This window comes from Anomaloglossus baeobatrachus, chromosome 6 (genome assembly GCF_048569485.1).
Source record: "Anomaloglossus baeobatrachus isolate aAnoBae1 chromosome 6, aAnoBae1.hap1, whole genome shotgun sequence".
Classification (NCBI taxonomy): Eukaryota; Metazoa; Chordata; class Amphibia; order Anura; family Aromobatidae; genus Anomaloglossus; species Anomaloglossus baeobatrachus.
Genome location: NC_134358.1, coordinates 517,094,531 through 517,121,575, shown reverse-complemented (window position 1 = coordinate 517,121,575; position 27,045 = coordinate 517,094,531). Strand labels below are relative to the sequence as shown.

Genomic DNA, 27,045 nt, shown 5'->3' with positions numbered 1-27,045 from the left:
GTTCCCTTTTCCATAGAAGTTATTTCTATATGTCCGACACAGGGCTGAGCCACCAGGAACCACAGTTGGACGTGCAGCGTTTTTTTTTTTAATTATTATTATTACATTTATTTCACATATTAAAAGGGGTTGGACAACTACTTTACATTTCCTATACATGGCTCCATTAAAATAAAATTGAAGAAAAAAAAAAAATATAAAAAAAATAAAGTTTATACTCCCCTCCAGTACAAGTGCCCTCCCAGCGGTGCAGTCTGAAGACGGGGAGAGGGAAGCCGGCGATGACCGAGTGTGACGATCACATGAGATATAGAGTAGCGTGGGCTCCGGGAGAGCGAGTGGTGGCACCGCTGGGGGGACACGGTACCGGAAGGGAGTATAATTATTTTTTTTTTTAATTTTAAATGGGGGTAAGGCAAACATGGACAATGATATATTGCAGGTATATTAGTCCCAGTCATAGTGGTAATTCAGCCTCTTGCCTGCATAGCTCCTAGAACTGACCAGCTCCCGATTTCTCCAGATCAGAAAGAGTAAAAGAAAAAGGTCTCTCCCATCTCTATGGGAAGTCCGTCTGTCCGATAGCTGCACAATGTACTGCAAACCACTCACTCTACATTGGCATTTTAGGGTGGCCCAGAAGTAGTTAAAGAATATACATTACTCTTCCGTGCCATTGGGGGACACAAGACCATGGATTATAGCTGGCTGCCACAAAGAGGAGGACACTAAAGCCCCTCAGAACTGTTAGACTAACATTGGCTGTACCCTCCAATATTAACTGATGTGGAGGACAGTCAAGTATGATTAAAAGGAAGTGCTTAGTCAAAAAAAGTGGAGAGTTACACTAGACAGGCGGCACGGTGGCTCAGTGGTTAGCACTGCAGTCTTGCAGCGCTGGGGTCCTGGGTTCAAATCCCACCAAGGACACCATCTGCAAGGAGTTTGTATGTTCTCCCCGTGTTTGCGTGGGTTTTCTCCGGGTACTCTGGTTTCCTCCCACACTCCAAAGACATACAGATAGGGACTCTAGATTGTGAGCCCCAATGGGGACAGTGTTGCCAATGTATGTAAAGCGCTGTGGAATTAATAGCGCTATATAAATGAATAAAATTAATTATTATTATTATAGTTCCTGGACATAGAACTGGAATATGCTCCAAAAACAGTTTATCAGCTGTTGTTGGAGATGAAAATAGCAAGACCGTGATTTAAAAAAAAAAAAAAAAAAAAGAGAATTTTGTTTACTTACTGTAAATTCTTTTTCTTATAGTTCCGTATTGGGAGACCCAGACCATGGGTGTTTAGCTTCTGCCTCCGGAGGACACACAAAGTACTACACTAAAAAGTGTAGCTCCTCCCCCTGAGCTTATACACCCCCTGGTGAGCAGACCCAGCCAGTTTAGTGCAAAAGCTGAAGGAGAATAGCCACCCACAAGTAGAACAGAGCAAGAGCTGGAACAACCGGAGACTCTGTCCACGACAACAGCCGGTGAGAGAACACGCGGAACAAGAAAAAATTGCCAACAGGCAACAGGGAGGGAGCTGGGTCTCCCAATACGGAACTATAAGAAAAAGAATTTACGGTAAGTAACAAAATTCTCTTTTTCTTTATCGTTCCTTTGGGAGACCCAGACCATGGGACGTTCCAAAGCAGTCCCTGGGTGGGAAATAAACAGAATAAACTAAGAAGTAGGCAGAACCTAACTTCACAAATGGGCGACAGCCGCCTGAAGGATGCGTCTGCCCAAGCTCGCATCTGCCGAAGCATGAGCATGCACTTGGTAGTGTTTCGAAAAGGTATGCAGGCTAGTCCAAGTGGCAGCCTGACAGACTTGTTGAGCCGTAGCCTGGTGCCTAAAAGCCCAAGAGGCACCGACAGCTCTGGTCGAATGTGCCTTGATCCCCGGCGGGGGAGGCACCTGAGTACGCGGGGGAGGCACCTGAGTACTCTGGTAGGCGTCCGAAATGGTCGTTCTAATCCAACCGGCTAAGGTCGGCTTAGAAGCTGAGAGACCCTTGCGCCGACCTGTGGTTAGCACAAAAAGAGAGGTGCACCTCCTGAGCGCAGCGGTGCGAGACACATAGATCCGGAGAGCACGCACCAGATCCAGAGTATGCAGCGCTTTTTCAAAGCGATGAACAGGAGCCGGACAAAAGGAAGGTAGGGTAATGTCCTGGTTAAGGTGGAAAGGAGAGACCACCTTAGGAAGAAAGTCCGGAGTCAGACGGAGAACCACCTTGTCTTGATGAAAAACCAAAATAGGTGACTCCGAAGAGAGCGCAGCCAAATCAGAGACTCTCCTGAGGGAAGTAATGGCCACCAGAATGGCAACTTTCTGTGAAAGACGATACAAGGAAACTTCCCTAAGAGGCTCAAAGGGGGGTTTCTGCAAAACCGTGAGAACCAAATTAAGGTCCCAGGGATCCAAGGGCTGCCAGTAAGGCGGAATGATGTGAGACGCGCCCTGCATGAAGGTGCGGACCTGAGCCAGCCGAGCGAGACGCCGCTGGAACAGAACAGACAGAGCTGAGACTTGTCCCTTGAGAGAGTTGAGGGACAGACCTAGCTGCAGACCGGACTGTAGAAAAGACAGAAGGGTCGGCAAGGAGAAAGGCCAAGGAGGATGGTCGGTAGAGCGACACCAGGATAGGAAAATTCTCCAAGTCCTGTGATAGATCTTAGCGGAGGAAGACGTACGGGCCCGAGTCATAGTGGAGATGACTTCAGGAGGAATACCAGAATCCGTCAAAATCCAGGACTCAAGAGCCACGCCGTCAATTTGAGAGCCGCAGAATTCAGCCGGAAAAACGGACCTTGCGAGAGAAGGTCTGGACGGTCCGGGAGATGCCACGGCATCTCTACGGACAGATGGAGCAGGTCTGGATACCAAGCTCGCCTGGGCCAGTCCGGTGCAATGAGGATGACTCGACGGCCCTCCATTCTGATCTTGCGCAGGACTCTGGGCAAGAGAGCTGGAGAGGGAAACACATAAGACAGATGAAACTGGGACCAGTCTTGAACCAGAGCGTCCGCGGCGAACGCCTGAGGATCGTGGGAGCGAGCCACGTAAACAGGAACTTTGTTGTTGTGACGGGATGCCATTAGGTCCACGTCCGGAGTGCCCCATCGCCTGGGATGTGGACTGCGGATATGGTGGAGTTGGAGTCCTCCACCCATTGAAGGAAGCGTTGTACCTCCAACATTGCCAGGCGGCTGCGTGTCCCGCCTTGGTGACTGATGTAGGCAACCACTGTCGCGTTGTCTGACTGGACTCGAATGTGCTTGCCCGCCAACAGGTGGTGAAAAGCAAGAAGAGCTAGAAGCACAGCTCTGGTTTCCAGCACATTGATTGAAAGGGCTGACTCGGACGGAGTCCAAGTGCCCTGCGCTCTGTGGTGGAGACATACCGCTCCCCAGCCGGATAGACTGGCATCCGTGGTGAGGATCACCCAGGACGGGGCTAGGAAGGAGCGCCCCTGGGACAGAGAGAGGGGCCGAAGCCACCACTGAAGAGAGCTCCTGGCCTGTGGCGACAGAGCCACTAGCCTGTGTAAGGAGGAAGGCCGCTTGTCCCAACAGCGGAGTATGTCCAGCTGCAGGGGGCGCAGATGGAACTGGGCAAAGGGGACAGCTTCCATTGACGCCACCATTTGACCCAGCACCTACATCAGACGCCTGAGGGAATAACGGCGGGGCCTCAGCAGAGAGCGCACTGCCAGTTGGAGGGACTGCTGTTTGACTAAGGGCAACTTCACAAGTGCCGGCAAAGTCTCGAACTGCATCCCTAGGTACGTGAGACTCTGGGTCGGAGTCAGGGTGGATTTGGGAAGATTGACCAGCCACCCGAATTGGGCTAGAGTGGCGAGAGTGAGCGAGACACTCCGCTGACAGTCTGCGCTGGATGAAGCCTTGACTAGAAGGTCGTCCAGGTAAGGAATCACTGCCAACCCCTGTAGGTGCAGAACCGCAATCATTGCAGCCATGACCTTGGTGAATACCCGAGGGGCTGTGGCCAACCCGAAGGGGAGAGCCACAAATTGGAAATGATCTTCTCAGATTGCAAAACGTAACCAACGCTGGTGTGAGACTGCAATTGGCACATGCAGATAGGCATCTCTGATGTCGATGGACGCCATGAAATCCCCTTGGGTCATTGAGGCAATGAGTGATCGCAGAGACTCCATGCGAAAGTGCCGCACCTGAACATGCTTGTTGAGAAGCTTGAGATCCAGGATGGGCCGGAAAGTACCGTCCTTTTTGGGGACTAGGAAGAGATTTGAGTAGAAACCTCTGAACTGTTCCCGGGCGGGCACCGGTACAATTACTCCGTTGGCCTGCAAGGATGCCACGGCCTGTGAGAAGGCGGCGGCCTTGGAGCAGGGGGGGGTTGAGAGAAAAAATCTGTTTGGCGGACTGGAAGAAAATTCTATCCTGTAGCCGTGGGAGATGATATCTCTCACCCACTGATCGGAGACGTGTTGAAACCAAGCGTCGCCAAAGTGGGAGAGCCTGCCACCGACCAAGGACGTTGCTGGAGTGGGCAGATAGTCACGAGGAGGCTGCCTTAGTGGCAGCACCTCCTGCAGTCTTCTGTGGACGCGCTTTTGGGCGCCAGTTGGATTTCTGGTCCTTGGCTGAGGTAGTGGACGAGGCCGAAGGCTTAGAGGACGACCAGTTGGAGGAACGAAAGGAGCGAAACCTCGACTGATTCCTACCCTGGGCAGGTTTCCTGGCTTTGGTTTGTGGCATGGAAGTACTCTTCCCGCCAGTAGCTTCCTTAATAATTTCATCCAGCTGTTCTCCGAACAGCCGGGACCCAGCAAAAGGGAGTCCAGCAAGGTACTTCTTAGAAGAAGCATCTGCCTTCCACTCTCGAAGCCACAAGATCCTGCGGATAGCGAGGGAATTAGCTGAAGCCACCGCAGTGCGGTGAGAAGCCTCCAGCATGGCAGACATGGCATAGGATGAAAAAGCTGAAGCTTGGGAAGTCAAGGCAACCATTTCGGGCATAGATTCCCTGGAGAGGGAATGCATCTCCTCTAGAGAAGCAGATATGGCTTTGAGAGCCCACACTGCTGCAAAAGTCGGGGAAAACGAGGCCCCCGCCGCTTCATATACGGATTTGGCCAGAAGGTCAATCTGGCGGTCAGTGGAATCCTTAAGGGAGGTGCCATCAGCCACCGACACAACAGTCCGGGCTGAGAGCCTAGACACCGGGGGGTCTACCTTTGGGGACTGAGCCCACTCCTTGACCACCTCAGGTGGAAAGGGAAAACGGTCATCAGAACCACGCTTCGAGAAGAGTTTGTCAGGACAGGCCCTGGGCTTGGACACAGCGGCCTGAAAACTGGAGTGGTTAAAGAACACACTCTTTGCCCTCTTAGGCGAGGTAAACTGGTGCTTTTCTGCCAGAGAGGGTTGCTCCTCTGATACTGGCGGATTAAGATCCAGAACAGAATTAATGGAAGCAATCAAGTCACTAAGATCTGAGTCACTTGCGGACAGATCAATGGGGTACATGGAGGTAGCGTCCGAGCCCCCTGTAAAGGCATCCTCCTCATCCTGCGAGTCCGCTCCTGAATCAGAGCCGCGGGAGGAGGAGGGAGAGGGAACCCTACGTCTCTTCTTAGGAGGACGGGGTCTGGGACCTGATGATGAATCCTCTGTGAACTCCGGTCCTGAGAGAGCCCTAGCAGCAGAGGCACCCTGTGAGGGGGGCTGATGCATATTCAGCAAAGTCCTGGACAGAAGTCCCATGGACTCAACAAAAGACTGGGAGATAGACCTAGAAAAGGATTCTACCCAGGCCGGGGGCTCAGCTACAGGAGCAGGAGCAGCCTGAGAGACCACTGGGGGAGAGACTCCAGGCTGTGGCACCGCCAAGGTAGAGCAGGCATCACAATGTGGATAGGTGCTCGGTTCAGGCAGTAGGAGCTTACATGCAGCGCATACAGAGTAAAGCTTTGGAGCCTTGCTCCTCGTGTGAGACATGCTGCTGGAGTGGGGGCTCTGCCAGAGAATGAACCCCAGAGAGTATATCAGAGGTCCACAACCAGAGCCGGTTGTGGCTTACCAGACCGCTGTGCTGTGCAGAGCGGTGTTGTGTGCCCTCCAGATCCCGAAGCCCGGACCCCCAAACACAGCACCTCAGCAGGGATGCAGAACGCAGACCAACGCTGAGAGAACTCTGAGAAAATGGCCGCCGGAGCGAAGAGAGGGGGCGGGACTTGCATGAAGAGCGGGATCTGGAGAGCCATAGAGACCTACAGGGGAGGAGACACGCACAGCAGTGAGGAGTGTCCCTCCCCTGTGCAGAACGGCCGCCGGGAGGAGCCGCGCTGTCCCTCTGCATGAGTGACATGCTAGGGCAGTGAAACGAAACTAGGCCTCCGGCAAAGCCGGGGCCTAAATTTGAGCGGCGAGGCCGACGCGCAGGCACCATCGGCGCGGTTCTCGGGCGACAGCTAGAGAACCCGCCGGAAATGTCAGAAAATACAATAAGCACACTCTCCCCCAACAATAAAGCACAGGGACCCCCAAATATAAACGTCTCAGGTACTTCGCTGCTGAGACGCAGGGCCATGTCCCTGGGGATGAGTGCTCCGGTCCAGCAGGGTCCTGAAGGGCTGCGGATGGAGACCGGTCTCCTGCCAGGCATGGAGACCGTGCTGGCTCCCACTTCAAGCCAGAGCCCAGGAGGGATGGTGAAGGAGCACGGCATGTAAGGCTCCAGCCTAGGAAATCAACCTTACAACACCGCCGACACAGTGGGGTGAGAAGGGACATGCCGGGGGTCCAGACGTGGACCCACAGTTCTTCAAACTCATTCCAAAAGGGAAAAATCATATGAGAATGCATGTGTGGATGTATGCCTCCTGAACACAAAGCGATAAACTGGCTGGGTCTGCTCACCAGGGGGTGTATAAGCTCAGAGGGAGGAGCTACACTTTTTAGTGTAGTACTTTGTGTGTCCTCCGGAGGCAGAAGCTAAACACCCATGGTCTGGGTCTCCCAAAGGAACGATAAAGAAAAAAAAATTCTCTCGCACCCATAGATTTGTATGGGTACGGGTGAAAACAAAACAGATTCCATGCGCAGCATTCTGTAATTGCTTTCTCTGTCCGATTAGGGCTGAGAAAAAAAAAAATTGCTCATGGGAGCAGGTCCAGAGAGTAACATTGGTCCGGGTGGAATGTGTTTTTTTTGTTTTGTTTTTTGTTTAAAAAAAACAAAAAACGCATTCCACTCGCTCCGTTTTTCTCGCTTAGTGTGCTCAGCCTTAAGTGTACCTGTCCTGTGTCACAAAAACATTTATAATCGCATTGCACTCGCATTACACCGATGTAATGCGAGTGCAGTGTGAAGGCCACGTCTCACTACGCGACATGGCTAGCGACATCGCTGCTGAGTCACGGTTTTCGTGTCGCAAAAGCGATCTCGCTAGCAATCTCGTTATGTGTGACATCCAGCAACGACCTGGCCCCTCCTGTGAGGTCGCCGGTCGTTGCTGAATGTCCTGGACCATTTTCTTCAAAGGCGATGTCCTGCTGGGCACTGGGCACTGGGCACTACTGCGACCTGTATCATTAGTGAGTTGTTAGTAAGATCTGACTGTGTGACATCTCACCAGCGACCTCCCAGCGACTTACCAGCGATCCTTATCAGGTCGCATCGTTTTCGGGATTGCTGGTAAGTCGCTAAATGTGACGGGGGCTTAAGAATCGCACTTGTAAAGCGCCATAGAATAAATGGCGCTATAATAATAATAATAATAATAATAATAATAATAATAATAATAATAATAATCAGCTGATACTGGAGGAGATAGGGAGATTAATCCCTCCCTCTCCTCCGCAGCGCCAGCCCTGTCCTTCGCGGCTGTGCTGCCATTGCAGGATCACATCACAGTGGCATGACAGTCTCATGACACTCAGCTTACACTACAGCAGAGCGGGAGCCAAGTGTCATGCGACTGACTCGCATTAGTGCCTGTGTGTCCCCAGCCTTAAAGTCAGAATATCATATCCCAATCTGTTTACCTATATAGACAGTCCATGTAGTCGGCTCCTCTACTGTATTCCTCCCAGGACCGGTGATACACCACCAGAACTTGTTCTGCCGACTCCAAAACTTTCTGTTAAATACAAAAGTAAATTATTAGTCATCTTAAGGAAGAGACTGGTTCATTTGCTTAAAAAGGATTGTGTGACAAAAATCAAGAGCACTTCCTTCCACAAAAACAAATAAAAAACACCACATTATCCGTTATCTGTGTTCGGTGTATGGTACAAGCAGATCAGTCCAAAACAAGTAAAGCCGGTCATTTCATGGTCCAGCCTCACTGACTGAGTGCAAGGACTGGGAGAATAAATAGCAGATTACGAGGGTTTTTGTTTTGTTGGATGAGAATCAGTATAATCAGTCTTGCAGTGCCCATACCCTTAAAGCGGTGTAGATCTATTTTTTTTTTGGGGGGGGGGGGGGGGGGGAGAGGGAGTGAAGGCTTAGTCACAATTTTCAGAACTATATTAAAATATTTGCAAAATGATGTATCATTTTTGTTACACTTCACAAATACTTGCTACTTAGAGTTGGTAAATCCCCCAAAATCCAAATACATGACCTTTAAGTTTGTGGCTGTAAGGCCGGGGCCACACGGGGACTACTGCGATCCTCACATGACACTCGGCTTACGCTGGCAGCACAATGGGAGCCGAGTGTCATTGCGACTGAGGTCCGATCATGCGATCAGACCACAGGTGCGGAGGGGAGGGCCGGCGCTGAGGAGGGGAGGGCCGGCGCTGAGGAGGGGAGGGCCGGCGCTGAGGAGGGGAGGGCTGGATTTATCTCCCTCTCTCCTCCGTTGCCGGCTATTGCCATTCTCGCCCTGCACTCGTGGTACACCGGTGTACTGCGAGCGCAGTGCGATTTTTCTCTTGCCCCATAGACTTGAATGGGTGCGAGAAAAACAAGGATCGCATTGCACCAGCAGCATGCTGCGATTGTTTTCTCGGTCCGATTAAGGCTGAGAAAATAATCGCTCATGTGTGCTGACACACAGGCTAATATTGGTCCGAGTGGAATGCGATGTTTTATCGCATTCCACTCGCTCCGATTTTCACGCCGTGTGTCTTAGGCCTAAGGCATAAAAGCCACACGGCGTGAAAATCGGAGCGAGTGGAATGCGATAAAACATCGCATTCCACTCGGACCAATATTAGCCTGTGTGTCAGCACACATGAGCGATTATTTTCTCAGCCCTAATCGGACCGAGAAAATAATCGCAGCATGCTGCGGGTGTAATGCGATCCTTGTTTTTCTCGCACCCATTCAAGTCTATGGGGCAAGAGAAAAATCGCACTGCACTCGCGGTACACCAGTGTACCGCGAGTGCAGTGCGAGAATGGCAATAGCCGGCTATGGAGGAGAGAGGGAGATAAATCCAGCCCTCCCCTCCTCAGCGCCGGCACGCCCCCCGCAACTAAGGTCCACTCGCACAGTCGGACCTCAGTCGCAGGGACACTCGCATGACACTTGGCCCAGCTGTACTGCCAGCATGAGCAGAGTGTCATGTGAGGGGATCGCAGTAATTCCCGTGTGGCGCCAGCCTTACATGGAAAAAAAAAAAGTGAAAAAGTTCAAGGGGTATTAATACTTTTTCAAGGCACTGTATAGATGCACAGATATCTAGCAGACCCTTGTAATACTGCAATGTACACCACTAGTTCCTTTTTCAGTGGGTCACACGTCTGCTGCAGCTAATCAGCAGCCACTTATTGACTGGGGGTCACTACTGCAGCCAGAAGAGAGAGCAAGAAGACTGCTTCTTCCTGCACAGATAGATCATCACTGCTGGAGCTAATCAGTAGCCCCTGATTGGCAGCAGGGGTCACGAGTTGTCTCCAGCCGGAAAATGAAGTGAGGAGACTGGAGGAACAAGCGGTGCAGGGGGAAAAAAAGCCGGAGTCCAGTGATTTCGTATTCGTTTTTGTTGTTTTTTTTTCCCTCAACAACTACCAAGGGCCCATTCTCTAAATAAAGAAATAGCGGAAAAAAACTAATTTAAAACTGTGAATTGAGATCAGACATTTATATTATCTGCCAACAATCTAAGGTGTGGTGGCATGATGATGTGCTGCTTGTAAGTTAGCCCGGGAGACAAGTGATCGGCCATGTTGGAATTTATTATTTAGCCATGCCTCTGATATCTGAAAGGCGTTCACTCCCATTCACTCCCATAATGCGAGTTAGGCCAAGGTGAAGGTGTGAATTAATGAAGGGATAAGGTGTGACTGCAAAAGCTTCCACCCTGCATGACTATAGCCACTTTACTCCGGTGTGCCAGGTGGACCCCGCAGATGCCAGGATTCACACACCTTGGAGGGCTCAATAGGGATCTTAGTAAGACACTCTGAGCTTGTTAAGTCACTGGTATGGGCCACACAGGGGGGTCCAATGTGACGAGACTGGCCAAGTGCCTTCTCTGGCTAAGGCTAAGTTCACATTTCCGCTAAAATCTATCAGTCACAATCCGCTGCTCTTGTAAACAACGGAATCCGTTTAGCGGATTCCGCTGCTCCCATAGACTTGTATGAGCAGCGGATTGTGACTGATGATGCTGCGTTGCACCCTCCGCCCGACTGATCAGTCGTGGAACGACTGACCGCCGGGCGGGAGGAACGCAGCATGTAACGTTTTTTGAGCAGCGAGATCCGTCGGATTTCGCTGCGCATGCTCTCTGGCTCCCTGCACACGTCACCAGCTTTGGTTGGTTACCCGATATTTACCCTGGTTACGGTGCAAGGAGCCAGCGCTAAGCGGTGTAGGCCCGTAACCAAGGTAAATATCGGGTAACCAAGGTAAACATCGGGTGCTTTGCTGTTACCCGATATTTAGGCTGGTTACGTGTGCAGGGAGGCCGACACTTCCCCGCTCGGCCCCGCCCCCTCCAGCACTCCGCACATGTGTGTACACACACACACACACACACACACCTGTCCCCAGCCATGCAGACCAGCACTGCCACTGACACCCTCGTCTGGCCCCGCCCCCCGCTCGGCTCCGCCCCCTCCCGCACTTTGCATGTGCACACACATACATACATACATACATACATGCACATACACACACTCACTCACACATACACTCACCTGTCCCCAGCCATGCAGACCGCAGCACTTCCACTGACATCCTCAGCGACTGGCCCCGCCCCCCGCTCGGCTCCGCCCCCTCCCGATTTCAGCATGTGTGTATACACACACACACACACACACACACACACACACACACACACACTCACTCACTCACCTGTCCTGCAGTCCCTGCGGCACTGACGTCCTCAGTGCCACGGCCCCGCTCGGCTCCCCCACTCCCCCCCGAACTCCGCCCCCCGCACACAACGGAATCCGACAAAGAATTCTGTTCTTTGTCATCCGTTGTACAGCGTTGAACAGCGCATCAGTCACATGTGTCAAGCGACGCATGTGACTGATACAAAACAACGGAAATGGGAACTTAGCCTAATATGAAGAGAGATTATAGAATTATCAAAGTTTTATAGAACAGGTGAATAAAGGTCTTACCGCATGTAACTGCAAAACATGATTCTCCAGAAAGGTTTTTGTTTCGGAGTACAGCTTCTCTCCAAGAGGTTCTGGATAGGCAACGCAGAGTGCATATATATCGCTGAGGAGTCATTAAAGAAAATCTGGAAAAAGCAGATGCAGACCTGTAGTCATAGTACTATACAGTGGAACCTCGGTTGACGAGTAACTTGGTGTGGGAGTATTTCACTATACGAGCAAAGCTTGCTGTAAATTTGTAACTCCGTTTACGAGCAATGCTTTGCTGTATGAGCAAATACTCACCGCACACACTTCCGGTTCCGTACTTTCACCGTGCTCTGACCCGCTCTTGCAGTTCCCACGCACGCACAAAACAAACGCACGCACAAACGCACCCAAGCACAAACACACCCACGCACGCACAAACATATTATGCTCACCTTACCTTCCGTTCCATCGCTGGCCTCCTGGTTCTTGTAGTTCGCTGGTACAGGATGTGTATCAGGTAACCATCGCGGCGATGTCAGCGCGCTGACCAATCAGAGGCAAGCGGCTCCTGCCTTTGACGTCAGTGCTCTGACCGCGGAAGTTCCTCCATCGTCGCGATGGTTACCCGATACACATCCTGTACCGGCGAACTTCAGGAACCAGAAGGCCGGCGAGGGAACGGAAAGTAAGGTGAGCATAATATGTGTGTGTGTGTGTGTGTGTGTGTGTGTGTGTGTGTGTAACGAATTGTCTGAGCTTGCCTTATTTCCTGTGGGAAATGTTGCTTTGCTAGACGAGTAACTTGGTTTACAAGCACACTCCCAGAACGGATTGTTCTTGTTAACCAAGGTTCCACTGTGTATGAAAAAAAAATCTTTGAACCCGGCTCTACAAATATTAAACTTAGAGCGTGTAAAACAAACTGCATATGCCAATTTCCCTTCTGACCCAAAACGCGTTTCAGATGTCAAGCATCCTTAGTACCATATATACATGGAGTACCCCTTATCTAATCATTACCACTCATGAATCCTTATCTGACCTCCAAACTTGTCTGGCATAATCTCCCCTTTATTTATAATTACCAGGCTGCTTATCTCTCTCTAACAATAAGTGTTATCATAGGGATCATTTACATGATCATAGTATGGAGTACACTCCCAAATGTCTACAGTGTATGTAAAAGGTTTCCTAAGGTACCGGCAAAGCCCTGCCAATAATAACCCTCACAGCCATTCCAGTGTGCCCACAGGCTAGAAATGACAGATATGCCATCTTAAAATAGCGCATGCTGGCACGATGCTAGAGATCAAAGCCGACTTGGAAGAAAGAAACATATGCAGCTCCTGCCAACCAGATAGCAATCTAAGCTGTCATAATGAGAATGCATACAAACACACCGGATCATTCATCATCTACTATTAAATCCGCTCCAGGCGGCCACGTTACTGGAACAGCGAAGCTCCTCTATTAACAGGTGCTGGCAACAGGACGGACAGGAGCCTGCGGAGCCGCCACACCGGGCGCAGCACCTGACAACCCGGATGTGCGGCAATGGGATAAACAGCCACCGAAAACACTGATTAATCCATACATAGAGGTCTCGTCATCACTGCGCGTTTCTGACTTAACTGCAAACATGGAAACTTATAAAAATATTGATTTAGGAATTTAAACAGTTTTGTAAAAGTGTAATGCGCTGATCCATTGTGCCGCAGAGCAATGCATTATGCCTCTTTGCATTGAGGTGGGTGACCTGTAATGTGATTAGGGTTTTTTTTTTTTTTAGTCGTGTTTTCTTCAACCTAACTGTTATAAATCATATAAATCTTCTTGGTTGTCTTATTAAATAAAATAAAAAAATCTGAAACTCTTACCTTTCAATATACCTTTATTGCGGTTGTGTAGGAATACAATTTTATAAAAAAAAAAAAAAAAAATGAAATATATATTATATATATATATATATATATATATATATATATATATATATATATATATATATATATATATATATATATATATATATATATATATATATATATATATATATATATATATATATATATATATATATATATATATATATATATATACTAGAAGGTGGCCCGATTCTACGCATCGGGTATTCTAGAATTTACATATTGTGTAGTTCATGTATGATTTTTGTTATATATATATATATATATATATATATATATATATATATATATATATATAATATATATATATATATAACAAAAATCATACATGAACTACACAATATGTAAATTCTAGAATACCCGATGCGTAGAATCGGGCCACCTTCTAGTATGTATTATATATATATATATATATATATATATATATATATATATATATATATATATATATATATATATATATATATATATATATATATATATATATATATATATATATATATATATATATATATATATATATATATATATATATATATATATGTTGTTGTGTGTAGTTACCAAGTGTTTGTGTAGGGCGCTGTACATGTTCTGGGTGTTGTCTGGGTGTGATGGGGGGTGAGAGCAGTGTTGTTTGTGTGTTGCGTTGTTTGTGGAGCGCTGTGTGTGTAGCGTTGTGTGTGTGTTGCGCGGTTTGTGTGTATGTGGTGTGTTTTGGGGGTGTTTTTGCTCCATCCCCCATGCAGCGCACTCCCCATCGTGCTCCATCCCCTATGCTGCGCACCCCCCATCGTGCTCCATCTCCCATCCTGCGCACTCCCAAACGGGCTCCATCCGCCATGCTGCGCACTCCGAAACGTGCTCCATCCGCCATGCTGCGCCAGCATCAGCCTCTCTGCCCCCAGCATCAGCCTCTCTGCCCCCAGCATCAGCCTCTCTGCCCCCAGCATCAGCCTCTCTGCCCCCAGCATCAGCCTCTCTGCCCCCAGCATCAGCCTCTCTGCCCCCAGCATCAGCCTCTCTGCCCCCAGCATCAGCCTCTCTGCCCCCAGCATCAGCCTCTCTGCCCCCAGCATCAGCCTCTCTGCCCCCAGCATCAGCCTCTCTGCCCCCAGCATCAGCCTCTCTGCCCCCAGCATCAGCCTCTCTGTCCCCAGCATCAGCCTCTCTGTCCCCAGCATCAGCCTCTCTGTCCCCAGCATCAGCCTCTCTGTCCCCAGCATCAGCCTCTCCTCTCTGTCCCCAGCATCAGCCTCTCTCCTCCCAGCCTTCCCCAGCATCAGCCTCTCTCCTCCCAGCCTCCCCCAGCATCAGCCTCCCCCAGCATCAGCCTCTCTTCTTCCAGCCTCCCCCAGCATCAGCCTCTCTCCTTCCAGCCTCCCCCAGCATCAGCCTCCCTCTCCCAGCCTTCCCCAGGATCAGCCTCTCTCCTCCCAGCCTCCGTCCTCCCAGCCTTCCCCAGCATCAGCTTTCCCCTCCCAGCCTCCCTCAGCATCAGCCTTCCCCAGCATCAGCCTCTCTCCTTCCAGCCTCCCCCAGCATCAGCCTCTCTCCTTCCAGCCTCCCTCAGCATCAGCCTCCCCTTCCCAGCCTTCCCCAGGATCAGCCTCTCTCCTCCCAGCTTCCTTCCTCCCAGCCTCCTCTTCCCAGCCTCCTTCAGCATCAGCCTCCCCCTCCCAGCCTTCCCCAAGATCAGCCTCTCTGCTCCCAGCCTCCTCCAGCACGCCGTGTTCCTCTGCCGACACTCACACACACGATCGCATACACTCACACACCCGATCCCGACACTCACACACACCCGATCCCGACACTCACACACACCCGATCCCGACACACACACACACCCGATCCCGACACACACACACACCCGATCGCATACACTCACACACACAGACACTGACGATATCGCACATACGCGGTCACAGTCACAACATCCGGAGATACCACATGCTTCTGGCCATGTGATCCTCCGTCAGGTCCTGGAAGGTCACAACAGCACAGTATCGAGGCCGAGAAGCAACCGATATCGCCGGATGCTGTGAGTGTGTGGATGCGATGTGATGTGTGTGTGATGTGTGTGTGAGGTGTGTGTGTGAGTGTGATCTGATGTGTGTGTATGTGTGTGTGTGTGCTGTTATGTGTGTGCGTGTGGATCTTCCGCCGCTGCAGAACCTTGATGCGCTTGTAACCATGCCAACGTATCCCGTCCCCCGCTCGCACGGGAGCCCACACCACTCCCGTACTACAGTACTCACCTCCGTGACAGCCGTGTCAGTTCGGGGAATGCGCGGGGGGGGGGGGGAGAGGGGGGGGGGGGTGGAGTACAGTACTCACCTCCGTGACATGACAGCAGTGTCAGTGCCAGAGCTAACGTGCGTTGCGTGAGGGGGGCGGGGCGTGGCGTGGCCGAATTGCCAATGCCTGCAGGGTGCCGGGGCGAGAGGCCAATCTGTGGGGGGGGGGGCGGAGCCTGGGCGAGCGGCTGGCCAATCCGTGTGGGGGCGCAGCCTGGGCGAGCGGCAAATCGGTGTGGGGGGGCGGGGCAATGGCAATTATATATATAGATATACACACACACACACACACACAATTATCTATATATATAATTGCCTTATTCTGTCTGTTTGTCTGTCTGTCATGCTCCAAAATTGTGTCCTTCCGGTGACATTGTGTCCTTACGGTGACACAAAGCTGATTGGCCGCTGGGCTCGCCATGGCCCCGCCCCCCCACACGGATTGGCCGCTCGCCCAGGCTACGCCCCCACACGGATTGGTCAGCCGCTCGCCTAGGCTCCGCCCCCCCCACAGATTGGCCTCTCGCCCCGGCACCCTGCAGGCATTGGCAACTCGGCCACGCCACGCCCCGCCCCCCTCACGCAATGCACGCTAGCTCTGGCCCCGCCACCCCCTCCCAGCGTATTCCCCGAACTGACACGGTCACGGCATGACTCCCAGGTGAGTACTGTACTCCCCCCCCCCCACCCTCCCCCAACGGGAGCCCACATCAGCGTACGCCGCCAACCCAGCCGACACTTACCCTCGCATTGCTGGCCTTGCCGGCGTATGCTGGTGTGGGCTCCCGTGCGAGCGGGGGACGGGATACGTTGGTAACCATGCTAGCATAGTTACCAGCACATCAAGGTCCTGCAGCGGCGGAAGATCCACACGCACACACATAACAGCACATACACACACATACACACACATCAGATCACACTCACCCTCACACACACCTCACACACACCTCACACACACCTCACACACACCTCACACACACCTCACACACACCTCACACACACCTCACACACACCTCACACACACCTCACACACACCTCACACACACATCGCATCCACACACTCACAGCATCCGGCGATATCGCTTGCTTCTCGGCCTCGATACTGTGCTGTTGTGACCTTCCAGGACCTATCGGAGGATCACATCTCCAGAAGCATGTGGTATCTCCGGATGTTGTGAGTATGAGCGCGTATGTGCAATATCGTCAATGTGTATGTGCGTGAGTGTATGCGATCGGGTGTGTGTCGGTGTGTGTGAGTGTATGCGATCGGGTGTGTGTCGGTGTGTGTGAGTGTATGCGATCGGGTGTGTGTCGGTGTGTGTGAGTGTATGCGATCGGGTGTGTGTCGGTGTGTGTGAGTGTATGCGATCGGGTGTGTGTCGGTGTGTGTGAGTGTATGCGATCGGGTGTGTGTCGGTGTGTGTGAGTGTCGGCAGAGGAGCATGGCGTGCTGGAGGAGGCTGGGAGGAGAGAGGCTGATCCTGGGAAAGGCTGGGGACACAGAGGCTGATGCTGGGGACAGAGAGGCTGATGCTGGGGACAGAGAGGCTGATGCTGGGGACAGAGAGGCTGATGCTGGGGACAGAGAGGCTGATGCTGGGGACAGAGAGGCTGATGCTGGGGACAGAGAGGCTGATGCTGGGGACAGAGAGGCTGATGCTGGGGACAGAGAGGCTGATGCTGGGGACAGAGAGGCTGATGCTGGGGACAGAGAGGCTGATGCTGGGGACAGAGAGGCTGATGCTGGGGACAGAGAGGCTGATGCTGGGGACAGAGAGGCTGATGCTGGGGACAGAGGCTGATGCTGGGGACAGAGAGGCTGATGCTGGGGACAGAGAGGCTGATGCTGGGGACAGAGAGGCTGATGCTGGGGACAGAGAGGCTGATGCTGGGGACAGAGAGGCTGATGCTGGGGACAGAGAGGCTGATGCTGGGGACAGAGAGGCTGATGCTGGGGACAGAGAGGCTGATGCTGGGGACAGAGAGGCTGATGCTGGGGACAGAGAGGCTGATGCTGGGGACAGAGAGGCTGATGCTGGGGACAGAGAGGCTGATGCTGGGGACAGAGAGGCTGATGCTGGGGACAGAGAGGCTGATGCTGGGGACAGAGAGGCTGATGCTGGGGACAGAGAGGCTGATGCTGGGGACAGAGAGGCTGATGCTGGGGACAGAGAGGCTGATGCTGGGGACAGAGAGGCTGATGCTGGGGACAGAGAGGCTGATGCTGGGGACAGAGAGGCTGATGCTGGGGACAGAGAGGCTGATGCTGGGGACAGAGAGGCTGATGCTGCGGGTAGAGAGGCTGATGCTGGCGCAGCATGGCGGATGGAGCACGTTTGGGAGTGCGCAGCATAGCAGATGGAGCACGATGGGGGGTGCGCAGCATAGGGGATGGATCACGATGGGCAGTGCGCTGCATGGGGGATGGAGCACGATGGGGAGTGCGGAGCATGGCGGATGGAGCACGTTTGGGAGTGCGCAGCATGGCGGATGGAGCACGTTTGGGAGTGCGCAGCATGGCGGATGAAGCACGTTTGGGAGTGCGCAGCATGGCGGATGAAGCACGTTTGGGAGTGCGCAGCATGTGGGATGGAGCACGATCGGGAGTGCGCTGCATGGCGGATGGAGCACGATGGGAGGTGCGCAGCATAGGGGATGGAGCACGATGGGGAGTGCGCAGCATGGCGGATGGAGCACGATGGGGAGTGCGCTGCATGGGGGATGGAGCACGATGGTAAGTGCACACCTCCCCCCAACACACACACGCGCGCGCGCACTGCACAACACACCACACACACACACTGGGAACCACAAACAACTGCCCTACACAGACACCCACACACAGACAACGCTGCACACACAAATATACGCACATACCGCACAACACACACATTGCACAAAACATACCTCCCCCCAAAACACACCACACACACACAAACCGCGCAACACACACACAACGCTACAGACACACAGCGCTCCACAAACAACACCGCTCTCACCCCCCATCACACCCAGAACATGTACAGCGCCCTACACAAACACTTGGTAACTACACACAACAACATATATATATATATATATATATATATATATATATATATATATATATATATATATATATATATATATATATATATATACTTAAGCAAGCATTGTTGACCTTAGGGAGATCAACATATCCACTGTGGAGACACCATCACGTGTTTCTCAACGCAGTGATTCTAGAGCATTGCCCCCTGGGAAGTATGCAAATAAGAAAGCCGCGGAGAGACCATCACGTGTGAAAAGTTTTCTGCCAGCGTTGAGAAACACGTGATGGTGTCTCCGCGGCTTTCTTATTTGTATAATATATATATATATATATATATATATATATATATATATATATATATATATATATATATATATATATATATATATATATATATATATATATATATATATATATATATATATATATATAGGCACGCAACAAATACAATCCTGTGGAGTGTAAACCACTCCATGTAGTGGATCTTTCAGGACTCTTTGCATCTTGGACCAATAATTTTTACTTATTTTGGCTAAAAATGTACCTTTGACTGTCCTTTAATGCATATGTGCTTATGTTGTCACCTGCACTAAATTAGTCATAATAACCTGTAGGTTTGTTCTGTTAGTCTGCTCCCAGATACTGTGATCATGTACCATTAATTTATACATGTGCCTTGTGAATCTCGGGAGACTTTGTCTTATACATATACTATTATATACTGTTTTTGTCCAGTCCTGGCGTTTTGACTTTTAGAAAAAAGTTTTATTGAAATTGTCACCCACTGTGAAATAAAAAATGTACACTTGCACTTTAAAAACTCAGTATCTTTGTCTTAAATCATTATGTTTATGAGTTTGTGCCACCCGAGGGATTTCTGTGGGTACAGAACCCAGGGGAATTGTTTGAGTATGGTTTTATGGAATCTTCTTCTAATATTGTTTATTTCTGTGTTCTTCACAGCTTATTCCAAAGCCGACATGAATTTTAGGGCCAGGGACAGCAGCTGGCTCTCATCACTTAATGATGCACTGAGGAGTGATGGTGACACAAGCAGTGGAGCAGATGGTACTCACTCAAATGAGGCATTGACCTCTAGATATAAAGAACTGTCTAAAAAACGAACCAAACTTTGGTGGAATAGGGCTTTCCTATCCAAATATATGGAGAAAGATCTAGTCCCCCGGGGCCTCCGGGTACAGGTGTTTCCGTCGTTTGCATCGGAGGACGAGGATTTCAAAATGAAATGGGAAACATTGGCACAGACATGTTCCAAGGGTTTCCTGGCCCTTTTATGCGATAATAACACCCTTTCATTAACTCAGATTGAGGGCGAATTGGAATCCCTTGATAAAGCCATTGTAGAAAAATGTGATCCTTCTACAGTTAGCCACTTCAATGCTGAGATGGAGAGAGAATTGGAAAGATGGGAGAAGGAAATTAAAGCTTATAAAATTAAAAAATTCAATCGTGATATGTTGGATTATTCCACACAAAGAGCTTACAGGTGGAAAACCGAACAGGGCCGTGGACGACAGATGTTTCGCTCTGATAAGAAACAGAGATCGAGATCTACATCCTTCATATCCCAGACCTCTGGTGAGGGATCCTCCTCTGGAGCATCAGAAAGTCACAATATGCCTGCAGAAACCGTAGGTGGTCGGGTCAAGCAGAGAAATCGTCAATTTGGGCCCCCCGGAAAAAACAAGCAACAAGGCAATAAATTGCAGGTAATAAATTTATCTACACGTGTTCTTTCTGGTGCCCAGGTGGAGGTTCTCTCCCGCGGTCTGACATTTGTCCCCTCTAACCCATTCAATCTCTTCACAGCGTTGAAGGACGTTAACCTTTTTGCCCGTAGATTAATTTTCAAAAAACTTTTTTGTAAGAGGGATGCTATGACTGACAGCCAAATGGAGAGGGAGGCCATTCAAAATCTGGAAGAACTTCTACAGGAACAGGAAGCTCCCCCGACAGGTGTGTTCCCTCAGACACTTTTGCCTAGATCCACAAAATTTCCCCCCTTTTCACTATGCCCGGCAGTGGATATATTTACTAGGTTGGTCAGTGAGGATTTTAAGAAGCTTAGAACTACATGTAAACGGGATAACCTCACCCGTGATCAGAGAAGGGCCCTCACTGAGCTACAAAATTATTCCGATATAATTATCAAACCTGCCGATAAGGGGGGAAACATTGTGGTTCTGTCTATAGAAAAATACGAACATGAGGTACTTAGGCAACTAAGAGACAGGGACACATATACTAAACTTACATATAACCCCCTAACAAAATACACCAGTGAACTTGCTGTGATCCTTTCCAGGGCTCTTGAGATCGGACTTATTGACAAAAAAATGCACGATGGTTTATGCAGGAAATATCCGAGGATACCGACCTTCTACGTCCTACCCAAAATACATAAAGATGCCGTCAACCCGCCTGGGCGTCCGATTGTGTCCGGCATCGAGGGGTTGTGTGACCCCATTTGTAAATTCATTGACTTCCATCTTAAACCTTTGGTGGAAACACTCCCCTCGTATGTTCGTGACACAACTGACGTCCTACGGCGCATTGACGGTATCTTTATGGAGGAGGATATGGTGATAGTCACTGCTGACGTAGAGGGTCTGTATACTTGCATATCACTTGAGGATGGTTTGAGGGCGGTCCGTTTTTTCCTTGAGATGTCCGGTCGGGATGGCGTTATGGGTGAACTGATCCTTGAGCTGCTCCGCTTCGCCCCGACACATAACTTTTTTGTGTTTAAGGATAATTTTTATTTACAGAAACGCGGCACTGCAATGGGCGCGGCCTGTGCGCCCTCGTACGCTGGCCTCTTTCTGGGTTACTGGGAGAGGCTGGTTTTTGGAGACGGGGGCGTACAGGGCGTTGCCCATGTGCAGTGCTGGCATCGATTTATCGATGATATATTATTTATTTGGCAGGGCCCGGCGGAGCAACTCGATCAGTTCATGAGGCAATTAAATCGAAACAAATTTAACATCAAATTGACATATAAATGCAGTAATCGCAGGATCGACTTCCTAGATATCCAAATCATTGTTGACGATAGGGGGTCGATCCAGACGGACGTGTATCGCAAGAGCACGTCCGTCAATGCATTACTGCATGCCTCATCAGCCCATAATCCATCTACTATTCGCGCCATTCCGACGGGACAATTCTTAAGGATGAAACGGATCTGCTCCTCAAACACCAATTTTGAAGCACAATCGTTCGATCTCAGGGGCCGTTTTCTGGATAGGGGTTACAGCAAGAGGTGTATAAAATCTGGCTACAATAGGGCTAAAAAAACACCTAGGATCCAACTACTTAGCTATGCTCCCAAACGACGGGAAACCTTTGACCCGGTGATTAGGTTCATTGGCACTTACAATGAGGAGTGGGAGAGGATGCGGAACATAATGAAACAACATTGGTCAGTTTTGTTAACTGATCCAATTTTGGCCGAACAACTACCACAATTTCCATCCATGACTTCCAGGAGAGCTAGGAATTTGAAAGACCTCCTAGTGAAAAGCCATTATGTCCCCCCAAGGACATATATATTTGGCTCACGAGGCCCTTTACAGGGATGTTTTCCCTGTGGCCATTGCTTGGCCTGCAACAATGTCCTACGAAGTACAACATTTTATTCATCTGATGGCAAAAGGAATTATAATATTAAATCATACATTACATGTGACACTACACATGTTGTGTACTTTGCCACATGTACCTGCTCTCTGACATATGTGGGGCTCACTTCACGTGAGCTCCGCATTAGAGTCAGAGAGCATGTTAGGGACATTGTTGCGGCCGAAGCAGTGACCGACATGACCCTCCTGAAAACCTTGCCAAGGCATTTCAAGATCCACCACTCCTGTGACCCCTCTAAATTAAAAATTAGGGGCATCGATGTGATAGAGGGAGGGATCAGGGGTGGTGATCTGAAAAGGCGCTTGGCACAATGTGAGGCCAAATGGATCCTTACATTGGACACTTTGGTCCCTAAGGGACTTAATGAGTCCATTAGTTATGTCCAGTTTCTTTGAACCACCCCTCTCTGTATCTGTACCGTTGCTTGACTACCTCTGCTTCACTGTTAATTTTAGTGTTACTTTTAATATCACTATTTTAAATGTGGCTCCATCATTAATGCCGGGTATATATTTTTCTGATTGTTCCTCTTTAGGCAATTTTGCATCTCTACAATATTAACATTGAAGATTTGGACCACCGCTGTGAAATTCATATGAAAATCACTTTTTTGTAACATACTAATACATATTATGTTGATGGCCCGACTCACGTGTGTGCGTGCGTTGATCCCGGCTGGTCGGCGCGATGGTAGCCGCCGTCTGAGGCGCCGTGCGCATGCGCGGGAGCTATGGTGACGCGTCCCTGCTCCCGCGCATGCGCGAGATGGCCTGACAGCGGTGAATCGCGCGAGATCACCTGGAGCGATCCGCGCATGCGCCGCTTACGTGATTTCCGGGTTCATCATTATTGAGCGGTGCTATTTAAACCCGGCGGATTGAGGACCCCTCACTACGGCACCTTGACCCCTGATGAAGATTCTACACAAACTAAAGAATTGAAACGTACGTAGGGCGTAATGGGGGCCTTCCCAAACGCCTGGATTGTCTCATGTATCTTCTATCTCACGGGTCTCCTTGGGGCTTGCTATTAGGCACGCAACAAATACAATCCTGTGGAGTGTAAACCACTCCATGTAGTGGATCTTTCAGGACTCTTTGCATCTTGGACCAATAATTTTTACTTATTTTGGCTAAAAATGTACCTTTGACTGTCCTTTAATGCATATGTGCTTATGTTGTCACCTGCACTAAATTAGTCATAATAACCTGTAGGTTTGTTCTGTTAGTCTGCTCCCAGATACTGTGATCATGTACCATTAATTTATACATGTGCCTTGTGAATCTCGGGAGACTTTGTCTTATACATATACTATTATATACTGTTTTTGTCCAGTCCTGGCGTTTTGACTTTTAGAAAAAAGTTTTATTGAAATTGTCACCCACTGTGAAATAAAAAAATGTACACTTGCACTTTAAAAACTCAGTATCTTTGTCTTAAATATATATATATATATATATATATATATATAACAAAAATCATACATGAACTACACAATACGTAAATTCTAGAATACCCGAAGCGTAGAATCGGGCCACCTTCTAGTATATATATATATATATATATATATATATATATATATATATATATATATATATATATATATATATATATATATATATATATATAGATATATATATGCACACACACACACATACACAGACATACATACACAGGGACATTTATAAAATAGCATGCAAATCATTCTTACTACGGTAGCAGACAAGCTTCCATCTACATTGCTATCCTGTTAACATTTTACAATCACAATTTATGGTGCAGTGTACTTACAATTGCTCATTTTGGCTTTCTACCCAGTTAATTCCTCTGTTTTCCATTAGGTTTATGACATCACCACGACAAGAGACTTCTAGTGTCACAAATTATTAGTGTATGCAAAGGGCCTGGAGAGAATTCTCCACAGTGCAGTTAGCAATACAGCCACAAGAGGGCAGTAGGTATAGTCAACAAACAGATTCAGCAGCAAGAGGTCAAATCAGGTCACAAAAGGAATAAGCAAAGAGAGTGGTCAGGGGGTTTGCCAGGGGTCAGTATGGGGAGATAAGGTATGCACACCAGTGACTATGTAAGGGAAATACATAGTCACTGGTGTGCATACCTTATCTCCCCATAGTGATGTTTTTTAAGGTTTTTGCACCCAGTTCAGACTTAGGGTACTTTCACACATCCGGATTTTTGCTCTGCGGCACAATACGGCGTTCTGCAGAAAAACCGCAACCGGCTTTTGTAACGCCGATTGCGGTTTTTTTTGCATTGACTTACATTAGTGCCGCATTGTGCCGCAGGGGCTTGCGTTCGGTCCGGTTTTTGCCGCATGCGGCAGATGTAGCCGATGCGGCGGCCGGATCGAACGTTCCCTGCAACGTTTTTTGCTCCGGCAAAAAACACCGCATCGCGCCGCATCTGGCCGCTGCGGCGCATTTTTCAATGCATCCCTATGGAGGCCGGATGCGGCGCGATGCGGAAAAAACCGCATCCGGTCGCCGCATGCGGTATTTTCCACTGCGCATGCTCAGTAGCATGCCGCAACCGGAAAAAACCGGACCGGCCGCATGTAAAAACTTATGCAAAGGATGCGGTGTTTTCACCGCATCCGTTGCATAGTTTTCACAGCCGGATTGAGCCGCAGGGCTCAAACCGGATGTGTGAAAGTAGCCTTAGAATGGTGTTCCAAACGTTATTCCTTATTGTTAGTAGTTTTTCGTTTGTGAACCCTCCCCAACCACACCTATTGCCAATCCATATCATACACATAAATAGCCTGGGTCTCAGCTTCCCATACACGGTAAGTTTTTTAACTGCATGAGAGGACACACACAAGCTAGGGACCCCAACGTAGAGAAATACTTTGGCGTAGTGTTGGGGCTCTATTGCATTGATCAATTCAGTAGCTAAATTTCTCTTGATTCATATGTTCATGGCAGTAATGCAGATTCCATTTTTCACATTTTCACTCTTACATATAGCTATTGGATTTTCAAGTCAGTATTCACACAGCAGTTTCTGCTATTTCATGTATTCCCCTTACATAGTCACTGGTGTGCATACCTTATCTCCCCATAGTGATGTTTTTTTAGGTTTTTGCTCCCAGTTCAGACTTAGAATGGTGTTCCAAACGTTATTCCTTATTGCCAGGGGTCAGAGACGGGGGTCTCACGTATGAAGCAGGAGGGAGCGTCCGAGCAGACAGGTAACGTACTGGGGTCAGGGTACACGTAACAGGACAGAGACAGACAAACAAGAGAGCAAATACACGGGCCGAGACAGGGAGTCAGGGACGTGGTACGGACGAACGGAGAAGGAGAACACGGGTCAGGATGAGGCAGCGGGAAGGCAGGACAGACCAGGTACTCATGGGAGCCAGGAAACTAGTGCTGCTGAGCAAAAACTATTACTGGCGCTGAACAATAGGTGCGGCTCCAGGATATAGTGTTCTGCAACCAGGAATGAGGCCGCAAAAAGTTAACCCCTCCCATACCCTGAACAAACAAACAAATAAATATCAGTGCTGGCTAAGCAGCAGCTGAGCCAGGCAGGAATCTTGACATCTAATTTTTACATTGGGCTTAGAAAGATTCAGCGAGTCTTTTTTTAATCACATGTCATAGACCTAATGGAAAGGAGAAGAATTAACTGAGTAGAAGGGCAAAGTGAGTAATTGTAAGTACACAGGGCTTTAGAATATGATGACTACAATATATTAAGAGAATAAAACTTTTGACGAGAGTGCTTCTTTAAAGAGAAATGGTCATGTCCAGGAATGCTATTTATTTAAAGAAATGGGATAATCTGCAGATGAATAGCATTAACCCCTTCTGAACACGTGGCATATCGATACGTCATATTTTGAGGTGACTTCCCGCAAATGTACCGCCACATCATGGCAATAGTGCAGGGATAGGAGCAGTTCAAACACGAACGATGCTGGGATCTCGGCATCCATTAAAGCGGAGCTCCAGCTGTCACAGCCAGGGTCAATGCCCACACTGCCCCTAGCTGTTTAACCCCCTAAAAGTTGTGATCAATAGCGATTGCAGCATTTAGGGGGCTCGGAGAGGGAGTGCGCTTCCTTTCCCATCCGGTCAGGACGCCCATGACGTGATCGTGGGGGCATGATTGTTGCCATGGTAACCTGAGGTCGTGATGGCGACCTCCAGGTCAGCCAGCTACAGAAAGCCTGTTAGATCATGCTAGAAGCATGGTCAATAGGCTTCTGTGAGTATCACACTGAAAAGTATACTGTATTGCAATGCTTGTGCATCACGATAGATTATACCAGAGATCAGGGTAATAAAGTAAAAAAAGTTTATGTCCCATATAGGGACTAAAAAAAAAATTAAAAATTGTGAAAAAATTATAAGGAACTCAAAAAAAAAAGAGAATTTTGTTTACTTACCGTAAATTCTTTTTCTTGTAGTTCCGTATTGGGAGACCCAGACATTGGGTGTATAGCTTCTGCCTCCGGAGGACACACAAAGTACTACACTCAAAAGTGTAGCTCCTCCCTCTGAGCTTATACACCCCCTGGAGAACCAGATCTAGCAAGTTTAGTGCA

The 27,045-nt window shown here is 49.1% G+C and overlaps 1 protein-coding gene across 1 annotated transcript in view; it reads right to left on the bottom strand.

Annotated features, from left to right (window-relative positions):
* CUL2 (cullin 2) overlaps positions 1 to 27,045 on the bottom strand; it is a 178,501-nt gene that overhangs the window by 110,365 nt on the left and 41,091 nt on the right. Inside the window, exons 3-4 of the mRNA XM_075316773.1 lie at positions 11,587 to 11,689; positions 8,044 to 8,138 (exon numbers count right to left, since the gene is read on the bottom strand). Coding sequence (XP_075172888.1) covers positions 8,044 to 8,138; positions 11,587 to 11,689 — 198 coding nt within the window. The remainder of the gene's footprint in view (positions 1 to 8,043; positions 8,139 to 11,586; positions 11,690 to 27,045) is intronic.